Source organism: Oncorhynchus clarkii, chromosome 21 (assembly GCF_045791955.1).
Source record: "Oncorhynchus clarkii lewisi isolate Uvic-CL-2024 chromosome 21, UVic_Ocla_1.0, whole genome shotgun sequence".
NCBI classification, from domain to species: Eukaryota; Metazoa; Chordata; class Actinopteri; order Salmoniformes; family Salmonidae; genus Oncorhynchus; species Oncorhynchus clarkii.
In genome coordinates, this window is record NC_092167.1 from 14991051 (window position 1) to 15013073 (window position 22023).

At 43.9% G+C, this 22023-nt stretch overlaps 1 protein-coding gene and 1 non-coding gene across 4 annotated transcripts in view; one reads left to right on the forward strand and one right to left on the reverse strand.

The window, feature by feature from the left end:
• The window catches only part of LOC139378649 (scm-like with four MBT domains protein 2), a 46393-nt gene that overhangs the window by 1495 nt on the left and 22875 nt on the right, over nucleotides 1-22023 (forward strand). For 2 of the 3 annotated variants that reach the window (XM_071121006.1, XM_071121005.1), the window contains exons 2-5: nucleotides 3508-3690; nucleotides 7453-7547; nucleotides 10996-11236; nucleotides 16067-16087. In XM_071121006.1, the coding sequence (XP_070977107.1) occupies nucleotides 3600-3690; nucleotides 7453-7547; nucleotides 10996-11236; nucleotides 16067-16087 (448 nt within the window). In that variant the 5' untranslated portion in view covers nucleotides 3508-3599. The remainder of the gene's footprint in view (nucleotides 1-3507; nucleotides 3691-7452; nucleotides 7548-10995; nucleotides 11237-16066; nucleotides 16088-22023) is intronic. The other variant, XM_071121007.1, reaches the window with a different exon arrangement.
• On the reverse strand, nucleotides 7017-7093 carry trnaa-ugc (transfer RNA alanine (anticodon UGC)). The gene has a single exon. It is a non-coding gene; the product is annotated as a tRNA-Ala (tRNA).

Below are 22023 nucleotides of genomic sequence, written 5' to 3' on the forward strand. Positions count from 1 at the left end.
GAGAAGATCTCGCATCTTTACAGTAAAACCCTATGAAGTGTCCAGGGATCTGGTATAGGGGTGTAAAGATGATCAAGGATGCATGGTTATTGATGGTTTTATTCATGTACTCCTCAGCGCCGTTCATAATCGATCTTTTGAAAGCACTTGCCATTGTATGTAAATGTCCCTGATAAGGTTCTAAAGGAAGAACAGATAAAATATTGATGGCTTGACTCTGCTTTGTGAGTGAAGACAGAGAATTTTATTAGCCAAGAACAACTTACATTATTAACACATCTTTCACGGTGATTTACATAACAAAGTGATATGGAAAATGGATGTATTAAGTCATCAGGCCAAGATTGTGACTTGACATCGTCAGTTCAAAGGTGTCTGCTGTAGTTTCAGGTGAAATAATGGCAAAGTAACCACATCCCCAGGCGAATTGTGCATGGGACGTGTCTGGCTGACTAGATTAATTGCAATGTAAAGAAAGCCACATTTCGTTTTCTCCACTATGAGTTCAGTGAGGTGTGTGGATGAATGAATCACAGGAGTTTCAAAAAAAATGTTTTTCTTTTTTTTGACCCGACCATGAGCAACTTAATGTCTGGAGGAGAGAAAAGAAGTCAGCATCACAGACACAATGTGCAAAAAGGCTGTCCAATGATTGGCCTACATCGGATGTTTTTTCTTCAAAGAAGATAAAGATATATTATACAACATGACATTTGGATTAAGATCAAACAAGATCCATTTCCATCTATTTTCGATTATTTTGGAGTTTATGGAAAATGTAATTATATAGACCTTCTGATGTGATGTTACTCAGACAATAGCTTGATGCTGGAGAAGTTGCCTGAAGCTGCTGTTGTAGGCAGTAGGCTGCCCATTAGTATGTTTTCTCATTGCCACTGTGCATTGTGGCCTGTCTGCCTGGGGCAGTTGTTTGCTCTTCAGTCTTTTAAATATCTCAGTCAGCTGATCTCACACAGCATCACAGGCTGTGTAATAAGGAACACACCAGGCTAGATGAGCCATAGAGACAAGACACTATATTATACTGATATATTATACTAATACATCATAGATACTGATAAATCATGAAATCTTTCATTGGATGTGATATTGTGGATTACATAGTGAGTGATAAAACAGAAGTGTAGAAATCATTGAGAGATATCGTTACATTTCACAGGATAAATGGTCAAATATTGATACCTACAAACAAAAACATGACGGGAGATGAGGAAGGACACACCCAGCCCAAATAGTGTTAGTTAATCTGTTAATTCCCCATGATGTCTTTCTATTGTCCTGGTTGGGGTTTTAGAGAAAGGCAGCTAAGGGACGGCGTGTGGTGTCTACTGGACTCATCAGGGCTAACCCATAACACCGCCCCCCCCACCATCTCAATCTGATGAGGCTTTAACCAGGAAAGACCTGCGTCTCAGATTAACACACAGATCAGCCTAATTCCCAGGATCCAATCTGGGCTGCTCACTGGGATGCTGGGGACCAGTATGGACCAATATGTTTTAATTTAGTGGTTTAGTTAGGCTGATTTTGGTTTTAAAAAACTATTAGTATAAAACATTTTTTTAGCCAAATTGTACTGCCTGTGTAAACGCAGCCTTAGATCCTCCTGACTGAATGCTATAATAGTGAACATTTTCAATTTAAATGAGTGAGAACATTTCTGGGATAAGTGACCCTCTGTGAGACAAGTTGCTCGGTTCTCTGAATCTGTGATTTTCTCTGATTGTGTCTTAGACATTGTGGTTTATACTACATTTGAGTTATTTAATGGACCTTGTTGCCTGTGATCTCTGATAGTTTATGGTCTGTAGTCAGATGGATCCTATGTTTGCGTCCCGGAGGATGTGGACTATCAGACAGAGTGGAGAGGGACAGGGGGCAGTGTCATGTGAGTCCAATTAGACCAGCTTGTTGTTTACGCTATGGATAGATGTGTGTTTGGATCCCTGCGTGACGGAGGACACGTTCAGAAGGATTTACATGTTGTGAAAGGACGCAGCTATGCAATGAAGCAACGAGTTGATTTCAATGCATTGCCAATTATGTTCCTCCTGTAATAAAAACGGATGATGACAAGCACATAACATTGCCTATTGCTCTTTTGAATGGGGATTTGAATGCTTAGGCAAATTTGCGAAGTCTGCAGAGAATTGTTTTTGTGTATTAGTTTGATTGAAGGGAATTGGTATGAATCTGCTCTATGAATCAGTGTTAATTGAACATTTGATGGAAGTGTGTGCAGTTACAGTGAGTCATTGCGGAGGCTGAGTGAAATGGCAGTTATCCCAAAATATCCCAAATGTAACCATGTGATCTGGGAAAGAGACAGAGTGGGAAAACTATAGGAATCTATTTAGTTAGTTTTTCTCTAAGATCTTTAAGATAAAGCAAAAGTATGAGTAAATTATGACTAAGCGCTATGATTCCTATGCGAGCGATTTTTAAGCCATATTAAAACACTTCTTCTTCCGTAATGGTTTATGTAACGCTGAGCTCTGTGGCATGGTTTTATGAGGTTCTGCTGTGTCAGTCCTGTTCTTCTACCTTATTTCAACTGTGATTGGTTATCTCTTGTGGCTGAAGAGCTGTGCTGAGGTATGCAAATCCACGACAGCAGAAACTGCACATTGCTCTCGTAGACTGTACCAAGCAGAGGCACACAGTAGAAATGCACTGTGCTGAGCAGGTATTCTGTGCTGTACAAGTATAATGAGTAGAACAGAGGCTGTTCCGTCTGCACAGTGGGCTGTTCTGTAGGCAAAACCTCTCGTTCTCTCAAACAGAGAATTAGTGAACATACAAGTTCATCCAAGTTCAATCAGGAGAAACGACAGGGACTATCCAGTCACGGTGCATTTTTAATTACCTAAAAAAATGACATTTCAACCTTTTTAGATTTTGTTGCGTAGTGAAAGTTAAGATATCAGACAGGGGAGGTGATGTAAATAATACTCTGAGCAAAATAGAATATCTTTGGATTTTCACCCTCCAGACATTTCCCAAAAGGTCTTAATGATGAAATACATGTTGTAAATGTAAACATGAATTAATGTCCCCTATTTCAGATTACTCTGACGTTTTTCTTGCACTGTACCCAATGATTTATGAAAACTTGCTCGGTGAGTCGATGTGCTCATTGTGGCTTTACAGACGTGTTAAATGCGTTTTATGTACACTATTCATGAAATGCACATTGTTCGACTCCAACCCCATTCGATGCCTGGAACGAATGTGGGTGGAGCTATGTCTACATAAAGGTGCTAATAAAAAATGTAAAAAACTCACAAGCCCTGACGAAGGTCGTGAGGCCGATACGTAAAGCTTAATAACGAGCAGTGATGCTATCAAGAGCAGTGTGCGCGTTTCTTCATTTTTTTCTGGAATAAATGGCTGTATTGTCTTTCGTTATAGTGGTCATTGTTTAGATGGACATGATATGGATTTTAATGCTCCATTCCTACTTAACTCCTCCTTTGTGTGACACAGTGGAGGAATGAGGGAGATGCAGTGAAGACTGGGGAGTCTGAAGACAGACGGACAAAGGGTAAAAGGGTAAAGGTTACCAGGAAGAGAGCAGGATGCAGTCCCGCCCACAGGACAGGCCGTTGGCCCTCTCCGCGGGGAAATCCCACAGCCCGGCCAATGGGAGAGATGAACGGGTGCACTCAGGTGAGGGATTTTACCTACACTTTTTAATCTTTGATCTCTTCCTCATTTTTTTGTCTTCCATTGTTTTGATGACACGCGAAGGGCACAACCATTAATCTCCATTGTATCACAATCACAACAGGGGATTGTGATAAGCAGCCAATTTCCAATTTTTCCCATTCCTTTTTACATGCCACACCATTATTGACCTTCATCGAGGTCTCAGAATGCGTGTAGTGCAGGGCTATTTTGGGGGTTTGGATTATTCAGCATGAATCTGCAGTAGCCACTGTGTCCAGCTGTGAGAGAATCTGGTCCAGTTTACCTGGTCAGTGGTGTGGGGAAGTATGAGCTGACTGTGGAGTCATAGTTAGTTTCTCTGTCATGGTTTTCCTGTGTTCACTTCCTTGTTCTGTTCAGCCCTACAAGGTGCTTCTTATCAGATAAACAGACTTGAAAAGTGGAACTTGGATTAAAAGAAATAGAAAACAGGAATGTTTTGTTGGGCGGACAGGAAAGAGGAAATACAACTCGCCTAGGAGCGTTTTCTCAACACCACGGTTGATCTAACATATTTTTTAAGTATAAAACATATTTTAAAGGATTTTTAAAGTGATTTTCTAAATCTCAAATACGCTTGAATGACAAGGTTACTTTTTGTTAAATGCAGCGGTCGTAACGTGACCCCTTTGAATCAGGTTGAGATGGACAGTGGAAGGTATGACGTCATAGCCGTTGTAAAGGTCTGGGGATGGGGAGTGTGAACACACACACACACACACACACACACACACACACACACACACACACACACACACACACACACACACTGCTATGTGTAAGGGAGAAGAGCAAGCCTAGCAGATTCTTTTCAGAAAGCCCCCCGACTACAACAACCGGTAGTTTCTTCTCTCTCATTAGTGCAGGTTAAGTCCCACACACTAAGTCCCATGAGACACAGCCTAGAGAGGAGAAACCACACAGCAGGAACAAGAGATGCAGATTCTCTCTCTCTCTCGCTCTCTCACACACACACACACACACACACACACACACACACACACACAAGACACATTATACCTTGTCCAAGTAACAGTCTCCCACGGGCAAATTAAACCGTTCTCACCTTGAGGAGAAACATTAGTGGCATTACGTAAGACCTGGAACACACACACACATAAAACTCATTAAAGATCAGATACATTTTCAAGTGACCTAATTTTGAATGGTTGACAAGAGACTAAACTTAGTTTCAGCTGGTTCCTGCTGTGTTCTTTATAAATGTCCTTCCCCATAGATTTAGAGAAATGACATTGGTGTGTGTGTGTGATCAGATCTCACCCCGCTTGTCTCGTTAAATCTGTATGTTTTTGTTTATGCTTATTACGACGTATCAGTTTACACAGTGACTTTGATCGTTGCAGAATGAAGGCGTACACATTTTTTCCCACTCCACGCAAACTGTATTCCACTCGACTCTTTCGCTCGGGACTGAGGACATATACTGTTTTACTTACAACATTATTCCTATTGCCTTTTCTCCACTGCATTCTCATTTATTCTCATTTTATTTCACCTTTATTTTGACAGGGAATCCATGCTAAGACCAAGGTCTCTTTTCCAGATGAGCCCTGTTTAGTACAAGAATACACGTAAAATTACAATATACACATGAAACTACACATCCATATACAGATTAAAATATACGTTATTACACAACAATACATGAAAAGCAAAACACAATCATAAAAAAAACACATTATCCAGAGAAACAGGTCCCCTAAAAGCTGTCTGAAGTGCCCTAGAGGCAAAAATTCCTCCAGTTTTAAAGTACATTGGGGATCATTCCACACGTAAGGTGCAGAATAACTCAAAGCAGATCTACCCAACTCAGTGGGGATTGAAGGGCTCTCCAGAGTTCGCCATCCCTGAGACCGGGTCTGGTATCTCGTACTTCTATAAGTAACGGTGTAACGGTTCACCAAACCCACAGTTGGGTACGTATTGTGGATTTGGGGTCACGGTTCAGTTTCAGTACAGCGGAAAATGAAATGCCATTCTCAATGTTCAGCATTCACAGTGTTCCTGGCGTTGTCTGTTGTGACAGGATTGTTATGTTGGGCCTGTCGGTTTTCCACTCTGATGCTGCGTTTGTAACCATGTGGGAGGTGGAAATGTACCAGTTGTGAAGTCGTAAATACCAGTTGGATGCGTTCATGTTATTTGAACTCGCTGATAAATGCAGATTGGCTAATGGCCAACAAGCTGCGTCAACTATAAACTGAAAGTACAACCATCATGCTTGTTAAACAAATTCAAAAAGTTCAAAAACCACAGTAATGGATTAATTTTAACTGCAGAAAATACTGTTTTAAAGGCCATTTCCTTACGAGGTGACGTCAGAGGTCACCATGTCGGAGAAGTGGGTGCTCAGGATGATAGACGAGTTCCCCACTAGTAATTAACACTTCCCACTTGGTTACGAACGCACCATGACACTGCCTCCTTAAGTGCCAGATGCACAGTTGTGACTCTGATGAAGAGGGCTTGTCTGTAGCATGGGACATCAACCATTCCGGGGTAATGTAATGGGCTGTCACTGTTAAGTGCCTTCACAGTGTGCATTGGCCAATTCATTGAGAGCTTTGGCTTGCTTACATAGAGCAGAGACCTGTTTGCTGAAATGAGTGCAAGAGGGAAGTTTGTAACGTGGCTCGAGCATTATCTCGAGGTGCTGAATCCCTCTGTTCTCAACCACCGAGAATGGGCGCATATCTGCGGCTGTAAACCAAAGACTCAAAAAATAGAAACAAAGTCTACCTATCACTCCTGTAATTTCTTTGACCCAGTCAGAATCAGCTGCCAAGGAATGCTTGAATGCAGAGGTGAGACGATGTTATGTTTCTTTGCGTTTCCGTCTTGCTCCGGTATACTGGGGCGATGTCAGCGTATGTGTCAACATATTTGAGGTGTTGGCACCTGCAGAGGCTATTCTCGTTGAGCAGTGGCTACATACTGTTTTATCCACAACTCTCTGTCCATCGGCGTTGTAATCTACTGGGAAGCCAAACTGTTAACAAACTGGAGATTTAAACGATGCTGGAGGATCCCCCAATTCAAGTTTATGACGCCTCATCAACGACAGTTTGAAATGAGCCAATTAAGATTTAAATTTACAACGCACATAGGCTCGAGTTGTTTGAATGGAATAGACTGGAGAAGAAAATCCAGCTCGGATTTACTGAAGAGACATAAGCCTACAACGCAGCGCAGGCATTTTATTCATTTACCAGACTCTGTTATCCAGAGCAATTTACAGTAGTGAGTGCATACATCTTTCCCCGTACTGGTCCCCCCGTGGGAATCGAACCCACAACCCTGGCGTTGCAAGCGCTATGCTCTACCTACTGAGCCACACGGGACCTCTCAAAGCCAATAGGGCTAGTGTTTATTATATTTTATATATTCATTCGGGTTCACAGTGTGAACCGAACTTTAATTCAGAATGCAGGGATGTGTATTGCACCTATCGCCTGCGATTAATGATGAAAACTGCATCCAATGTCTTCGATACAGTGGCAGCTGCATTCATATAGACGATATCACCCTAGTCTATAACCGGTATGAATGTCGACTGAATGATTTTGTTTCTGCTAGTTAATGAAATAAAACATGTCGTTATAGAGTGTGACGCTGTTATGCTTGTATTTATGTTGATTTTTGAATGTTTTGTGACTGGGTTGGTGGCAGTCAAAATGATTGACGGGGCTTTCTTCCTATCAGACGCAGACTCCATGGAGGAAGAGGCCGACTTTAATTGGGAGGAGTACCTAGAGGAGACGGGGGCGACCGCGGCACCCCACACCGCTTTCAAACATGTGAGTGAGAAACACACGTTTACATTTCCATAACCCTCACAACATCTTGTAAATACTGTTGTTGAATTAGTGGCAATCACGCAAATCCCTTTAAACGTGTGTTTGAGTAAGAATGTACTTTAGCTAATGATGTTAAGCAGTGTAGTTAGGCTCATAGGCTCAGGCATGACTTACCTGCTGAAGACCACACTCAAATAGTTACATATTCATAGTCACTGCTGTTCACCGAGACTCGCATACCAAAGATGACATACCCTGCATCCTCATTGTTGCATCTGTGCGTTCAGAAAGTATTCAGACCCCTTGACTTTTTCCACATTTTGTTACGTTACAGCCTTATTGTAAAATTGATTAAGTAGTTTTTTTCCCCCTCATCAATCTACTCACAATACCCCATAATGACAAAGAAAAATGGAAATATCACATTTACATAAGTATTCAGACCCTTTACTCAGTCCTTTGTTGAAGCACCTTTGGCAGGGGTTACAGCCTCGAGTCATGGATATGTCACTACAAGCTTGGCACACCTGTGTTTGGGGAGTTTCTCCCAGTCTTCTCTGCAGATCCTCTCAAACTCTGTCAGGTTGGATGGGGAGCGTTGCTGCACAGCTATTTTCTGGTCTCTCTAGAGATGTTCGATCGTTCAAGTGCGGGCTCTGGCTGGGCGCTCAAGGACATTCAGAGACTTGTCCCGAAGCCACTCCTGCATTGTCTTGACTGTGTGCTTAGGGTTGTTGTCCTGTTGGAAGGTGAACCTTTGCACTAGTCTGAGGTCCTGAGCGCTCTGGAGCAGGTTTTCATCAAGGATCTCTCTGTACTTTGCTCCGTTCATCTTTTTCTCGATCCTGACTAGTCTCCCAGTCCCTACCGCTGATTAACATCCCCACAGCATGATGCTGCCACCACCATGCTTCACCGTAGGGATGGTGCCAGGTTTCCTCCAGACGTGACACTTGGCATTGAGGCCAAAGAGTTCAATCTTGGTTTCATCAGACCAGAGAATCTTGTTTCTCGGGCTGTGGTGCCTTTTACTAAGGAGTGACTTCCGTCTGGCCACTACCATAAAGGCCTGATTGGTGGAGTGCTGCAGAGATGATTGTCCTTCTGGAAGGTTCTCCCATCCCCACAGAGGAACTCAAGCGCTCTGTCAGAGTGAACATCGGTTTCTTGGTCACCTCCCTGACCAAGGCCCTTCTCTTCTGATTGCTCAGTTTGGCCAGGAGGCCAGCTCTAGGAAGAGTCTTGATGGTTCCAAACTTCTTCCATTTAAGAATGATGGCGGTCACTGTGTTCTTGGAGAACTTCAATGCTGCAGACTTTTTTGGTACCCTTCCCCAGATCTGTGCCTCGACACAATCCTGTCTCGGAGCTCTACGGACAATTCCTTCAACCTCATGGCTTGTTTTTTTGCTCTGATATGCACTGTCAACTGTGGACAGGTGTGTGCCTTTCCAAATCATGTCCAATCAATTGAATTTACCACAGGTGGACTCCAAGTTGTAGAAACATCTCAAGGATGATCCATGGAAACAGGATGTACCTGAGCACAATTTTGAGTCTCATAGCAAAGGGTCTGAATACGTATGTAAATAAGGTATTTATGGGTTTTTTTGTAACAATTTCTAAACCTCTTTTCAATTGTCATTATGGGGTATTGTGTGGTAGGTTGATTTTTATTTATTTAAACAATTTTAGGATAAGGCTGTAACCTAACAAAATGTGAAAAATGGGAAGGAGTCTGAACACTTTCCCAATGTGCTGTACACAGTGCATGTGTATTTTGGCGTCATACACACGTCAATTCCTGTGACATTTAGCATTGAACACAACCCACACAATTACTCAGAGATTGACTCAAGCTCCATGGAAGTTGTAAAAGGACAGAAAAAGGCACGTATCCCTCAAACTCAACTCTGGACCTGGTAACCAGTACCACAGCGGGTGTTCATTGTTCCCCTCTAAGGGACTGATTTAGACCTGGGACACCAGGTGGGTGCAATTTAATGATCAGGTAGAACAGAAAATCAGCAGGCTCTGGACCTCGTCGGGTAAGAGTTGAATACCCCTGCCTTGTATGTTACAGTACTCCCCAGTCTTGCCTGGTGTAGTGTCTGACTGCCAGCAGTAGTAGTGAAGCCTGATGGAACAGCTATCTTAAGGAGGCCTGCCACACAGCTGCAGGGGACGATGGGAAAAGAGAATGCATAAGTAATCCTACATAATGTAGCGGAAAGAAAGGAGTGTACAGTATGGAAGTAGACTTTCAGTGGGTTTAATGGCGTTGACTGATTTCATAGATGTCAGTTCAAGCGGGCTCAAGCTCTGTGTGTGAACTGAAGTCCGTGAGGTGTGCGCTGATGTGATTGCCCGGTTGGACACATGAAAGATGATCATATTTGAATGGGAGTGTTGTTGGTAAGTGGATTGAGTCACAGGAAAAAGAGCATGATTTCCCCTGAAAATGTGATTCTGTGAAATAGTGAAATAACTCTCATGCTCTCAACAGACCTAGTGCCAATTGAAACAGTGATTCCTTGTGGGCTCAATGTCTCTCTCTCTCTCTCTCTCGCTGTCTTTCTCTCTCGCTGTCTTTCTTTCTTTGTCTCTCGCTCTCTCTTTGTCTCTGTCTCTCTCTCCGCCTCTGCCTCTCTTACATAAGCCACCCAGTGTGATACAGCATATTTGATTTGTTTTTCTCAGGAAGTCATGAGACCATTTGCATTGTTTTTAGTTCTAAGATGTTAGCTTTTCTCCAGTAACACAGGCCGTGTATGCACGTGCGTGCATTTGTGTGTTGTGTTTTATATAATTGGTTTTAGATATGTGTGAGTGCAGCCTGGGGCTATAAACATTACATGATCCATTTCCTGGTAGTAGCCCTTTATATATGTTCACTCTCTCTCTCTCTCTCGCCCTCTCTCTCTCTCTCTTGCCCTCTCTCTCTCGCCCTCCCTCTCTCTCTCTCGCCCTCTCTCTCTCTCTTGCCCTCTCTCTCTTGCCCTCTCTCTCTCGCCCTCTCTCTCTCTCTCTCTCTCTCATGTTCTCTCTGTGAGTCACTGTCCGCAAGGCCAGATTGTTTAGGATATTCAAAGTGGTTGCTAGTTCAGTGGAACGTTAAAGGACCCTTGACCCTTGTGAACAAACAGATTCCTAAACAGATAGTGTGGGTGTTGAGCTTTTGGGAATCACCTGTGTCATACTTGTTCAGTACTTGTGGCCCACCTGTGTTTTACTCTGTCAATCATGGCTCAGCGAGCCAGTCAGACGTCCCTCATTCTGCATGTAGACCTGTGATGTCATTCACTTTAGAATGTCAATGTATAGATGTGCTTTATCTCGCCCAATGCACTTGATTTACCTCTTAAGTGCAAGCCCATAATAATCAAGCTCACCTGTCAGTGAGGGCAGGCTCTTGTGTGACATGGTGCTCTCTGATTGGTTCTCGCAGGTGGACATCAGCCTACAGAGCAGCTTCCAGCCAGGGATGAAGCTGGAGGTGGCCAATAAGAGCAGCCCAGACACCTACTGGGTGGCCACCATCGTCACCACCTGTGGCCAGCTGCTGCTGCTGCGCTTCAGTGGCTACGGAGATGACCGCAAGGCCGACTTCTGGTGTGATGTCATGACCGCCGAACTCCACCCAGTAGGCTGGTGCTCCCAGAACAACAAGACCCTCCAACCTCCTGAAGGTAGGGACCCCACCTGGAAACACACACACACACACACACACACACACACACACACAGAGCGGTGAGTTGATATTTGATCACACACACTTTTATAAACTCAGCAAAAAAAGAAATGTCCTCTCACTGTCAACTGTGTTTATTTTCAGCAAACTTAACATGTGTAAATATTTGTATGAACATAACAAGATTCAAAACTGAGACAAAAACTGAACAAGTTCCACAGACCCACTCTTCCACCAAGGCCTAGCCCTCACCCTCCGATCCAACAGGTCCTATATGTGCTCAATGGGATTGAAATCCGGGCTCTTCGCTGGCCATGGCAGAACACTGATATTCCTGTCTTGCAGGAAATCACACACAGAATGAGCAGTATGGCTGGTGGCATTGTCATGCTGGAGAGTCATGTCAGGATGAGCCTGCAGGAAGGGTACCACATGAGGGAGGAGAATGTCTTCCCTGTAACACAGCATTGAGATTGCCTGCAATAACAAGCTCAGTCCGATGATGCTGTGACACACCGCCCCAGACCATGACGGACCCTCCACCTCCAAATCGATCCCTCTCCAGAGTACAGGCCTCGGTGTAACGCTCATTCCTTCGACAATAAACACGAATCCGACCATCACCCCTGGAGAGACAAAACCGCAACTCGTCAGTGAAGAGCACTTTTTGCCAGTCCTGTCTGGTCCAGCGACGGTGGGTTTGTGCCCATAGGCGACGTTGTTGCCGGTGATGTCTGGTGAGGACCTGCCTTTACAACCGGCCTACAAGCCCTCAGTCCAGCCTCGCTCAGCCTATTGCGGACAGTCTAAGCACTGATGGAGGGATTGTGCGTTTCTGGTGAAACTCTGGCAGCTGTTGTTGTTGCCATCCTGTACCTCTCCCCCCAGGTGTGATGTTTGGATGTACCGATCCTGTGCAGGTATTGTTACACGTGGTCTGCCACTGCGAGGACAAGCAGCTGTCCGTCCTGTCTGTAGCGCTGTCTTAGGTGTCTCACAGTACAGACATTGCAATTTATTGCCCTGGCCACATCTGCAGTTCTCATGCCTCCTTGCAGCATGCCTATGGCATCTTCACGCAGCTGAGCAGGGATCCTGGGCATCTTTCGTTTGGTGTTTTTCAGAGTCAGTAGAAAGGCCTCTTTAGTGTCCTAAGTTTTCATAACTGACCTTAATTGCCGACCGTCTGTAATCTGTTAGTCTTAACGACCGTTCCACAGGTGCATGTTCATTAACTGTTTATGGTTCATTGAAGCACAGGAAACAGTGTTTAAACCCTTTACAATGAAGATCCAGGAAGTTATTTGGATTTTTATTAATTATCTTTGAAAGACAGGGTCCTGAAAAAGGGACAATTCTTTTTTTTGCTGAGTTTATTTGCGTTTTACACTTGAATACGCACATCTTAGCCAAGAGTGAATAAACACACCCTCTTCAACTGTGGCTTTATAGCTCATATACTGAACTCACACCCGTAGCTGGACTTTACCTGACCTCCTAGTATAATACAACACCCGTAGCTGGACTTTACCTGACCTCCTAGTATAATACAACACCTGTAGCTGGACTTTACCTGACCTCCTAGTATAATAAAACACCTGTAGCTGGACTTTACCTGACCTCCTAGTATAATAAAACACCTGTAGCTGGACTTTACCTGACCTCCTAGTGTAATACAACACCTGTAGCTGGACTTTACCTGACTTCCTAGTATAATACTAGACCTGTAGCTGGACTTTACCTGACCTCCTAGTATAATACTAGACCTGTAGCTGGACTTTACCTAACCTCCTAGTATAATACTACACCTGTAGCTGGACTTTACCTGACCTCCTAGTATAATACAACACCTGTAGCTGGACTTTACCTGACCTCCTAGTGTAATACTACACCTGTAGCTGGACTTTACCTAACCTCCTAGTATAATACAACACCCGTAGCTGGACTTTACCTGACCTCCTAGTATAATACTACACCTGTAGCTGGACTTTACCTGACCTCCTAGTATAATACAACACCTGTAGCTGGACTTTACCTGACCTCCTAGTGTAATACAACACCTGTAGCTGGACTTTACCTGACCTCCTAGTATAATACAACACCTGTAGCTGGACTTTACCTGACCTCCTAGTATAATAAAACACCTGTAGCTGGACTTTACCTGACCTCCTAGTATAATACAACACCTGTAGCTGGACTTTACCTGACCTCCTAGTATAATACAACACCTGTAGCTGGACTTTACCTGACCTCCTAGTGTAATACTACACCTGTAGCTGGACTTTACCTGACCTCCTAGTATAATACTAGACCTGTAGCTGGACTTTACCTGACCTCCTAGTGTAATACAACACCTGTAGCTGGACTTTACCTGACTTCCTAGTATAATACTAGACCTGTAGCTGGACTTTACCTGACCTCCTAGTATAATACTAGACCTGTAGCTGGACTTTACCTAACCTCCTAGTATAATACAACACCTGTAGCTGGACTTTACCTGACCTCCTAGTATAATACTAGACCTGTAGCTGGACTTTACCTGACCTCCTAGTATAATACTACACCTGTAGCTGGACTTTACCTGACCTCCTAGTATAATACAACACCTGTAGCTGGACTTTACCTGACCTCCTAGTATAATACAACACCTGTAGCTGGACTTTACCTGACCTCCTAGTATAATAAAACACCTGTAGCTGGACTTTACCTGACCTCCTAGTATAATACTAGACCTGTAGCTGGACTTTACCTGACCTCCTAGTGTAATACAACACCTGTAGCTGGACTTTACCTGACTTCCTAGTATAATACTAGACCTGTAGCTGGACTTTACCTGACCTCCTAGTATAATAAAACACCTGTAGCTGGACTTTACCTGATCTCCTAGTATAATACTAGACCTGTAGCTGGACTTTACCTGACCTCCTAGTGTAATACAACACCTGTAGCTGGACTTTACCTGACCTCCTAGTGTAATACAACACCTGTAGCTGGACTTTACCTGACCTCCTAGTATAATACAACACCTGTAGCTGGACTTTACCTGACCTCCTAGTATAATAAAACACCTGTAGCTGGACTTTACCTGACCTCCTAGTATAATAAAACACCTGTAGCTGGACTTTACCTGACCTCCTAGTATAATACTAGACCTGTAGCTGGACTTTACCTGACCTCCTAGTATAATATTACACCTGTAGCTGGACTTTACCTGACCTCCTAGTATAATACTAGACCTGTAGCTGGACTTTATCTGACCTCCTAGTATAATACTACACCTGTAGCTTGTAGAGACCCCAATAAAACCTGTTCACACAGACTGACAGTGCACCCTGTCCCAAGATATATACACACACACACACACACACACACACACACACACACACACACACACACACACACACACACACACACAGTCTCAGCCTGTTATGACACCCTACTCTGCCCTGCCCTGGCCCAGCCCATGTGTTAATAAGAGAGTGAGCTCATTCTGCCTAGTCAGCCAACACACAACAGCTGACTGCACTGTCCAGTCAAACCTGCCCACAGAAACACACAACTAACACCCAAATACATTCAGCAACTTTAATTCAAGGTAGACTCGGATGAACACGAAGGTTGCTCATAAAGTGATTGTTTATTTAGCTTGTTTGGTTTGTTGATCACATACACACACTCAATTTAACCTGATGTAATATTTGCCACGCTAAACACTGACAGTCACCCTTTTTCCACCTCTAATGCTCTAGCTAACCTGACGTTCTCCCTTCCACCCCCTGATCCTTCTGTTTCACCCCTTGCAAAGCTTGTCAAAAATAAATCCCATCTATAATTTAGCATCTGTAATTTATCATCCGATCCTCCTTTAAGCGGCCGTTCTAGAAGAGGCATTTTCACACCGGATCATCTCATCCACATGACTCACCCTCCATAACAGAGCTTTGATGTATTTATGCTGATTTTTGGGAGTGGTTTTTTGTTTGTTAAGGAGACTATAGCTGAATTTGCTTCTACCTGACTTTTTTCACACCTCAATCTTTACCTGGTGGCAAATCTCGCTCCGGGGTAAAAATAAGACTGTGTAAAAAAAAATATATATATATATATATAATAATAATAATAATAATAATAAAAGACCTATAGAAACTGCAGCAGCGGGGGATAAAATGTGCTAGATTTTTATGTAGCTTTAATTGACCTTTTAACACACACACTGGAGCATGAGTGGCCACAAGAGACACATAGAGGATCTCCGTGTTGGCAGAGAGCTGATGGGTTGAGGGGACTGAATGGCAATGAAATGGACCATGCATGTAATAACCATGCATGTTTAGTGGGTTAAATGACACCCAAGGGACTGGGTAGTTGACACACACCATGGCACGCACACAAACACTCCCGTTTTGATTTGACTCCAGAGATTTTGCGTTTATGGGTTTGTCTATAATAAGGGTTTGCATGAAAGGTGGACACAGACTGTTGGTGTGAGTGTATGTGTGTTTGCTAGCTACTGTATGCGGTGAATAGAGCTGGTAGACCTCATGTATTTGCAGAACAGGATCAGGTGGGGAGTGGAAGCCTGTAGTGTCTTTCACTAAGCTGAGAAGGTAATATTAGATTACATTTAGGCAACCTTTCCTCTTGTTTTCTCCTTGATACTTAGTGATTCAAATGAGTGATTATCCTCTTCATTTCTATTTATCAAGCCTCTTGCATCACGCCAAGCAAAGTGTGTGTATGCGTATATGCATTCCTGCGTGTGTGTGTGTGGTGTGTGTGTGTGTGTGTTTCTATGTTACAGTTACCTTTATTTCTTTTTGTTTCTCAGATAACGTTTACCTAAGAAAAGGTAAGCAGCCCTATCAGTCTTCCTGACTAACTCGCCTGCCTGCCAGCTGGCTCTTCTCAGCAAAGAAAAGTCTAAATGGGATCCTTGGGGCGTCCAACTCTGTCACCCAATTGAAGTTGACATTTAAAGCGGTTGTTAGGGTTAGCTAGGGTTTTGGTTATGGTTAGGTTAGGGGTTAGGTTTAGGGTAGGGACGTCCCAAGGATTCTGCATATCACTAACCTTCTCAGCATTGCATGTGTGCTTCCTTCTCCTCCTTCCTGTCAACTTACAGGAAGTTGCCTCAGAGTTTGTTTGACTCTTAAACCCCCCACCCTCTGTCTTTCTGCATGCCCCTCTGTATTTCCCCATTTCTGCACCTCCCCCCCACCTATTGTTTTGGAGGGAAAGATGTCACTTCTATCTGTATTAGGGCGGTTCTTGAATTACAGTGGCATTTGGGCATGACATTTTGGTAACATCAAATATACCTTAGGTAAATTAGGATTTTTTTTTAAATGGAGGCCACAAATTCTCAAATCTAAGGTCATCGACCCTTAAAAAATAATTTACTGTGATATGATTAATCATTTTACTCATGTTATTTCCCTTCATTTAAATGAACTAACACCAAGTGACACTTTGGATTTAGACACCCCAAAGTATTAATGGAATCCTCAAATGTATGACATTCTAACGGTGTGATATGCTGAAGTTTCTTTAATATAGACCTGTCCTATGATAACAGTTTGCCACTGGAGAGAATGCTCATGGACACACATTATACTAGTAAAAAAAAAATTATAATCTATTTTAATAGCCTTCCTTGTTTTTGTTGATCTATACACTATTCTAAATACTTTTGTTCATTATTCAAAATGAATAGGCTTATCTATCTAAATCGGCAAACCATGTCACTACACCTCTACACATCACCAGTGGGACAAACACATTTGCTAGCCCCCAGTAGTTTCCCACAATGCATACAAATAGATGTTGCAGGATAAAATACCTACATACACACATTCTGTGGTAGTCAGTCTCGCTGTTGTTTATAGGCTCTGTTTTAACTGGGGAAGAGAAGGGAGAGATGAGGGGGCGGAGTTCAGAATACAACTTTAGAACACGTGTATCTGTCAGTGGTGTAAAGTACTTTAAGTAAAAATACTTTAAAGTATTACTTCAGTCGTTTTTTTTTAGTATCTGTACATTACTTTGCTATTTATTTTTTTGACAACTTTCTTATTACTACATTTCTAAAGAAAATGATGTCATTTTTACCGTCTGGTTTGCTTAATATAAGGCATATGAAATGATTTATCCTTTTACTTAGTATATATTTTAGCAATTACATTTACTTTTGATACTGAAGTATATTTAAAACCAAATACTTTTATACTTTTACTCAAGTAGGATTTTACTGGGTGACTTTTACCTGAGTCATTTTCTATGAAGGTATCTTTACTTTTACTCATGCTGCTTACGCCAAATCCTGACTCTGCCATCAGCATGATGCAACAGGGACCTGGATTGCGTGCCCACTGAAGCTGCTTCTTGTTTTTAGCTGATAGGAGTGGAACCCGGTGTGGTCTGCTGCAATAGCCCATCCGCGACGAGACACCGACGAGTTGTGCATTCCATTCTGCACACCACTGTTGTACTACGCCGTTATTTGCCTGTTTGTGGCCTGCCTGTTAGCTTGCGCGATTCTTGCCGTTCTCCTTTGACCTCTCTCATCAGCGAGCTGATGCCCACAGGGACGGCCCCTGACTGGATGTTTTTGGTTTGTCGCACCATTCTCTGTAAACCTTAGACAAAGTAGTGCGTGAAAAGCCCAGGAGGCCGGACGTTTCTGAGAGTTTAGAACCGGTGCGCTTGGCACAGACCACATACCACGCTCAGTCGCTTAGGTCACTAGTTATTCCCATTCTAACGTTCAATCAAACAGTAAATGGATGCCTGTCTGCCTGCTTTAGATAGCAAGTCACATCCACGTGACTAACTGTCTGTAGGAGCAAACCCTTTTTGTGAATGGGGTTGTGTACCTAAAAAGACTGGCCACTGAGTGTGTTTTCTTTAATAAATAACAGTTAAATAAAACATCAAAAGCATTATTTGTCATGTTAAATCATTTTAAAATGGTGCCAAAGTCAAGCGACAGCATTTACCACCACAATTCAAGAATGACCCATTTATTTATTTTTATCCTAGCAACGGTATTCTCAAGTTTAGGATGTGCATATCACCTTCCCGTTCCACAAGTGTGTATTACCAGAATTAAACTCTCTCAGACAATCTTCCACTAGACAGCAGGTGTCTCAGCCTAGAATCTTAGCTTGTCTAGACACTGCTGACACTGCCTGCTCGGCACATTCTACGACACATTCTCAAAATTCACAAGGATTCCTACTCCAGAATTACCAGTGAGTGTGTGCGCGCGGGGCTCTACATTTTATATTTTTAATTGGTAGCACTGGTGCACCTAACTTAAAGTTAGAAGCACCACTCTTAAGTGTGCACACAGTGCCACAGATGCCACAGATGTCTCAAGTTTTGAGGGAGCGTGCAATTGACCTGCTGACTGCAGGAATGTCCACCAGAGCTGTTGCCAGAGAATATAATGTTAATTTCTCTACTATAAGTTGACTCCAACGTCTTTTTGGAGAAACGTCCAACCGGTCTCACAACCGCAGACCACGTGTGACCATGCCAGCCCAGGACCTCCACATTCGGCTTCTTCACCTGCAGGATCGTCTGAGACCAGCCACCCGGACAGCTGATGAAACTGTGGGTTTGCACAACCGAAGAATTTCTGCACAAACTGTCAAACTGTCTCAGGGGAGCTAATCTAAATGCTCGTCATCCTCACCGGAGTCTTGACCTGACTGCAGTTTGGTGTCGTAATCTACTTCCGTCGGTAAATGCTCACCTTTGATGGCCACTGGTTTCAGCTGGGCGAGCGGTTGCTGATGTCAACGTTGTGAACAGAGTGGTCCATGGTGGCGGTAGGGTCATGGTATGGGAAGGCATAAGCTACAGACATTTTGATGGCATTATGGCAATTTGAATGCACAGCGATACCGTGACGGGATGCTGAGGCCCATTGTCGTGCCATTCATCCGCCGCCATCACCTCATGTTTCAGCATGATCATGCACGGCCCCATGTTGCAAGGATCTGTACACAATTCCTGGAAGCTAAAAATGTCCCAGTTCTTCCATGCATACTCAACAGACATGTCACCCATTGAGCATATTTGGGATGCTCTCGATCAACGCGTACGACAGCATGTTTCAGTTACCGACAATATCCAGCAACTTCTGTCATTGAAGAGGAGTGGGACAACATTCCTGATCAACTCTATGCGAAGGAGATGTTTTGCGCTGCATGATGCAAATGTTGGTGAAACCAGATACTGACTGGTTTTCTGATCCACGCTCCTACCTTTATTTTAAAAGGTATCTGTGACCAATGTGAAATCCATAGATTATGGCCTAATGAATTTATTTCAATTGACTGATTTCCTTATATGAATTGTAACTCAGTCAAATATTTGAAATTGTTGCATTTTGCGTTTCTATTTTTGTTCAGTGTAGATTAAAACGCTTTGGGGAACTGCTGGAAACAGAATAGATTATTGTAATTGTATGGTTGGTGTTTGGCATGACAACACATTAGGTAGGATTTCTGATAGGGTAGGAACCAAAGTGCTGGTCAGTGTTTCCCAGGGGACCCTAATAGCATTTGAATAGATGCATAGTTATATTTAGACACAGATTTTAGAATAGGCTATCTGATTCAGAACATGCCCTTGAACAAAACATGCTGATCAACATGCTGATCTATACCAACACTGGTAGCAACCTGTATTAAAGCTAATGTTTGCATTTTAAGTAAAGGTAGCATTAGTGATGAGTTTCCTTCAGACTAACTGGCGTTTTGCAAGGAGCAAGATTCACAAACTATTATTATAATAGAGAAAATAATCGAGAAAATTCATATTTAGAAGCATCGTTGTTGTTTTGGAACAATCTGTTGAGTGACATGCTGAGAGAAGCAGTCACGGTGTGGAGAAACTGTCTGTGTGCTGCCTCCCTGTTGAGTGACATGCTGAGAGAAGCAGTCACAGCGTGGAGAAACTGTCTGTGTGCTGCCTCCCTGTTGAGTGACATGCTGAGAGAAGCAGTCACGGTGTGGAGAAACTGTCTGTGTGCTGCCTCCCTGTTGAGTGACATGCTGAGAGAAGCAGTCACAGCGTGGAGAAACTGTCTGTGTGCTGCCTCCCTGTTGAGTGACATGCTGAGAGAAGCAGTCACGGTGTGGAGAAACTGTCTGTGTGCTGCCTCCCTGTTGAGTGACATGCTGAGAGAAGCAGTCACAGCGTGGAGAAACTGTCTGTGTGCTGCCTCCCTGTTGAGTGACATGCTGAGAGAAGCAGTCACGGTGTGGAGAAACTGTCTGTGTGCTGCCTCCCTGTTGAGTGACATGCTGAGAGAAGCAGTCACGGTGTGGAGAAACTGTCTGTGTGCTGCCTCCCTGTTGAGTGACATGCTGAGAGAAGCAGTCACGGTGTGGAGAAACTGTCTGTGTGCTGCCTCCCTGTTGAGTGACATGCTGAGAGAAGCAGTCACGGTGTGGAGAAACTGTCTGTGTGCTGCCTCCCTGTTGAGTGACATGCTGAGAGAAGCAGTCACGGTGTGGAGAAACTGTCTGTGTGCTGCCTCCCTGTTGAGTGACATGCTGAGAGAAGCAGTCACGGTGTGGAGAAACTGTCTGTGTGCTGCCTCCCTGTTGAGTGACATGCTGAGAGAAGCAGTCACGGTGTGGAGAAACTGTCTGTGTGCTGCCTCCCTGTTGAGTGACATGCTGAGAGAAGCAGTCAAGGTGTGGAGAAACTGTCTGTGTGCTGCCTCCCTGTTGAGTGACATGCTGAGAGAAGCAGTCACGGTGTGGAGAAACTGTCTGTGTGCTGCCTCCCTGTTGAGTGACATGCTGAGAGAAGCAGTCACGGTGTGGAGAAACTGTCTGTGTGCTGCCTCCCTGTTGAGTGACATGCTGAGAGAAGCAGTCACGGTGTGGAGAAACTGTCTGTGTGCTGCCTCCCTGTTGAGTGACATGCTGAGAGAAGCAGTCACGGTGTGGAGAAACTGTCTGTGTGCTGCCTCCCTGTTGAGTGACATGCTGAGAGAAGCAGTCACGGTGTGGAGAAACTGTCTGTGTGCTGCCTCCCTGTTGAGTGACATGCTGAGAGAAGCAGTCACGGTGTGGAGAAACTGTCTGTGTGCTGCCTCCCTGTTGAGTGACATGCTGAGAGAAGCAGTCACGGTGTGGAGAAACTGTCTGTGTGCTGCCTCCCTGTTGAGTGACATGCTGAGAGAAGCAGTCACGGTGTGGAGAAACTGTCTGTGTGCTGCCTCCCTGTTGAGTGACATGCTGAGAGAAGCAGTCACGGTGTGGAGAAACTGTCTGTGTGCTGCCTCCCTGTTGAGTGACATGCTGAGAGAAGCAGTCACGGTGTGGAGAAACTGTCTGTGTGCTGCCTCCCTGTTGAGTGACATGCTGAGAGAAGCAGTCACGGTGTGGAGAAACTGTCTGTGTGCTGCCTCCCTGTTGAGTGACATGCTGAGAGAAGCAGTCACGGTGTGGAGAAACTGTCTGTGTGCTGCCTCCCTGTTGAGTGACATGCTGAGAGAAGCAGTCACGGTGTGGAGAAACTGTCTGTGTGCTGCCTCCCTGTTGAGTGACATGCTGAGAGAAGCAGTCACGGTGTGGAGAAACTGTCTGTGTGCTGCCTCCCTGTTGAGTGACGGGGTGGGGTTTCAGCTTGTCTTGTTTCAAGTCTCATTTTATTTGTCACACGCGCCGAACACAACGGTGAAATGCTTACTTACAAGCCCTTAACCAGCGATGCCGTTTTAAGAGAAATAAGTGAAATAATTAAGGAGCAGCAGTAAACAGT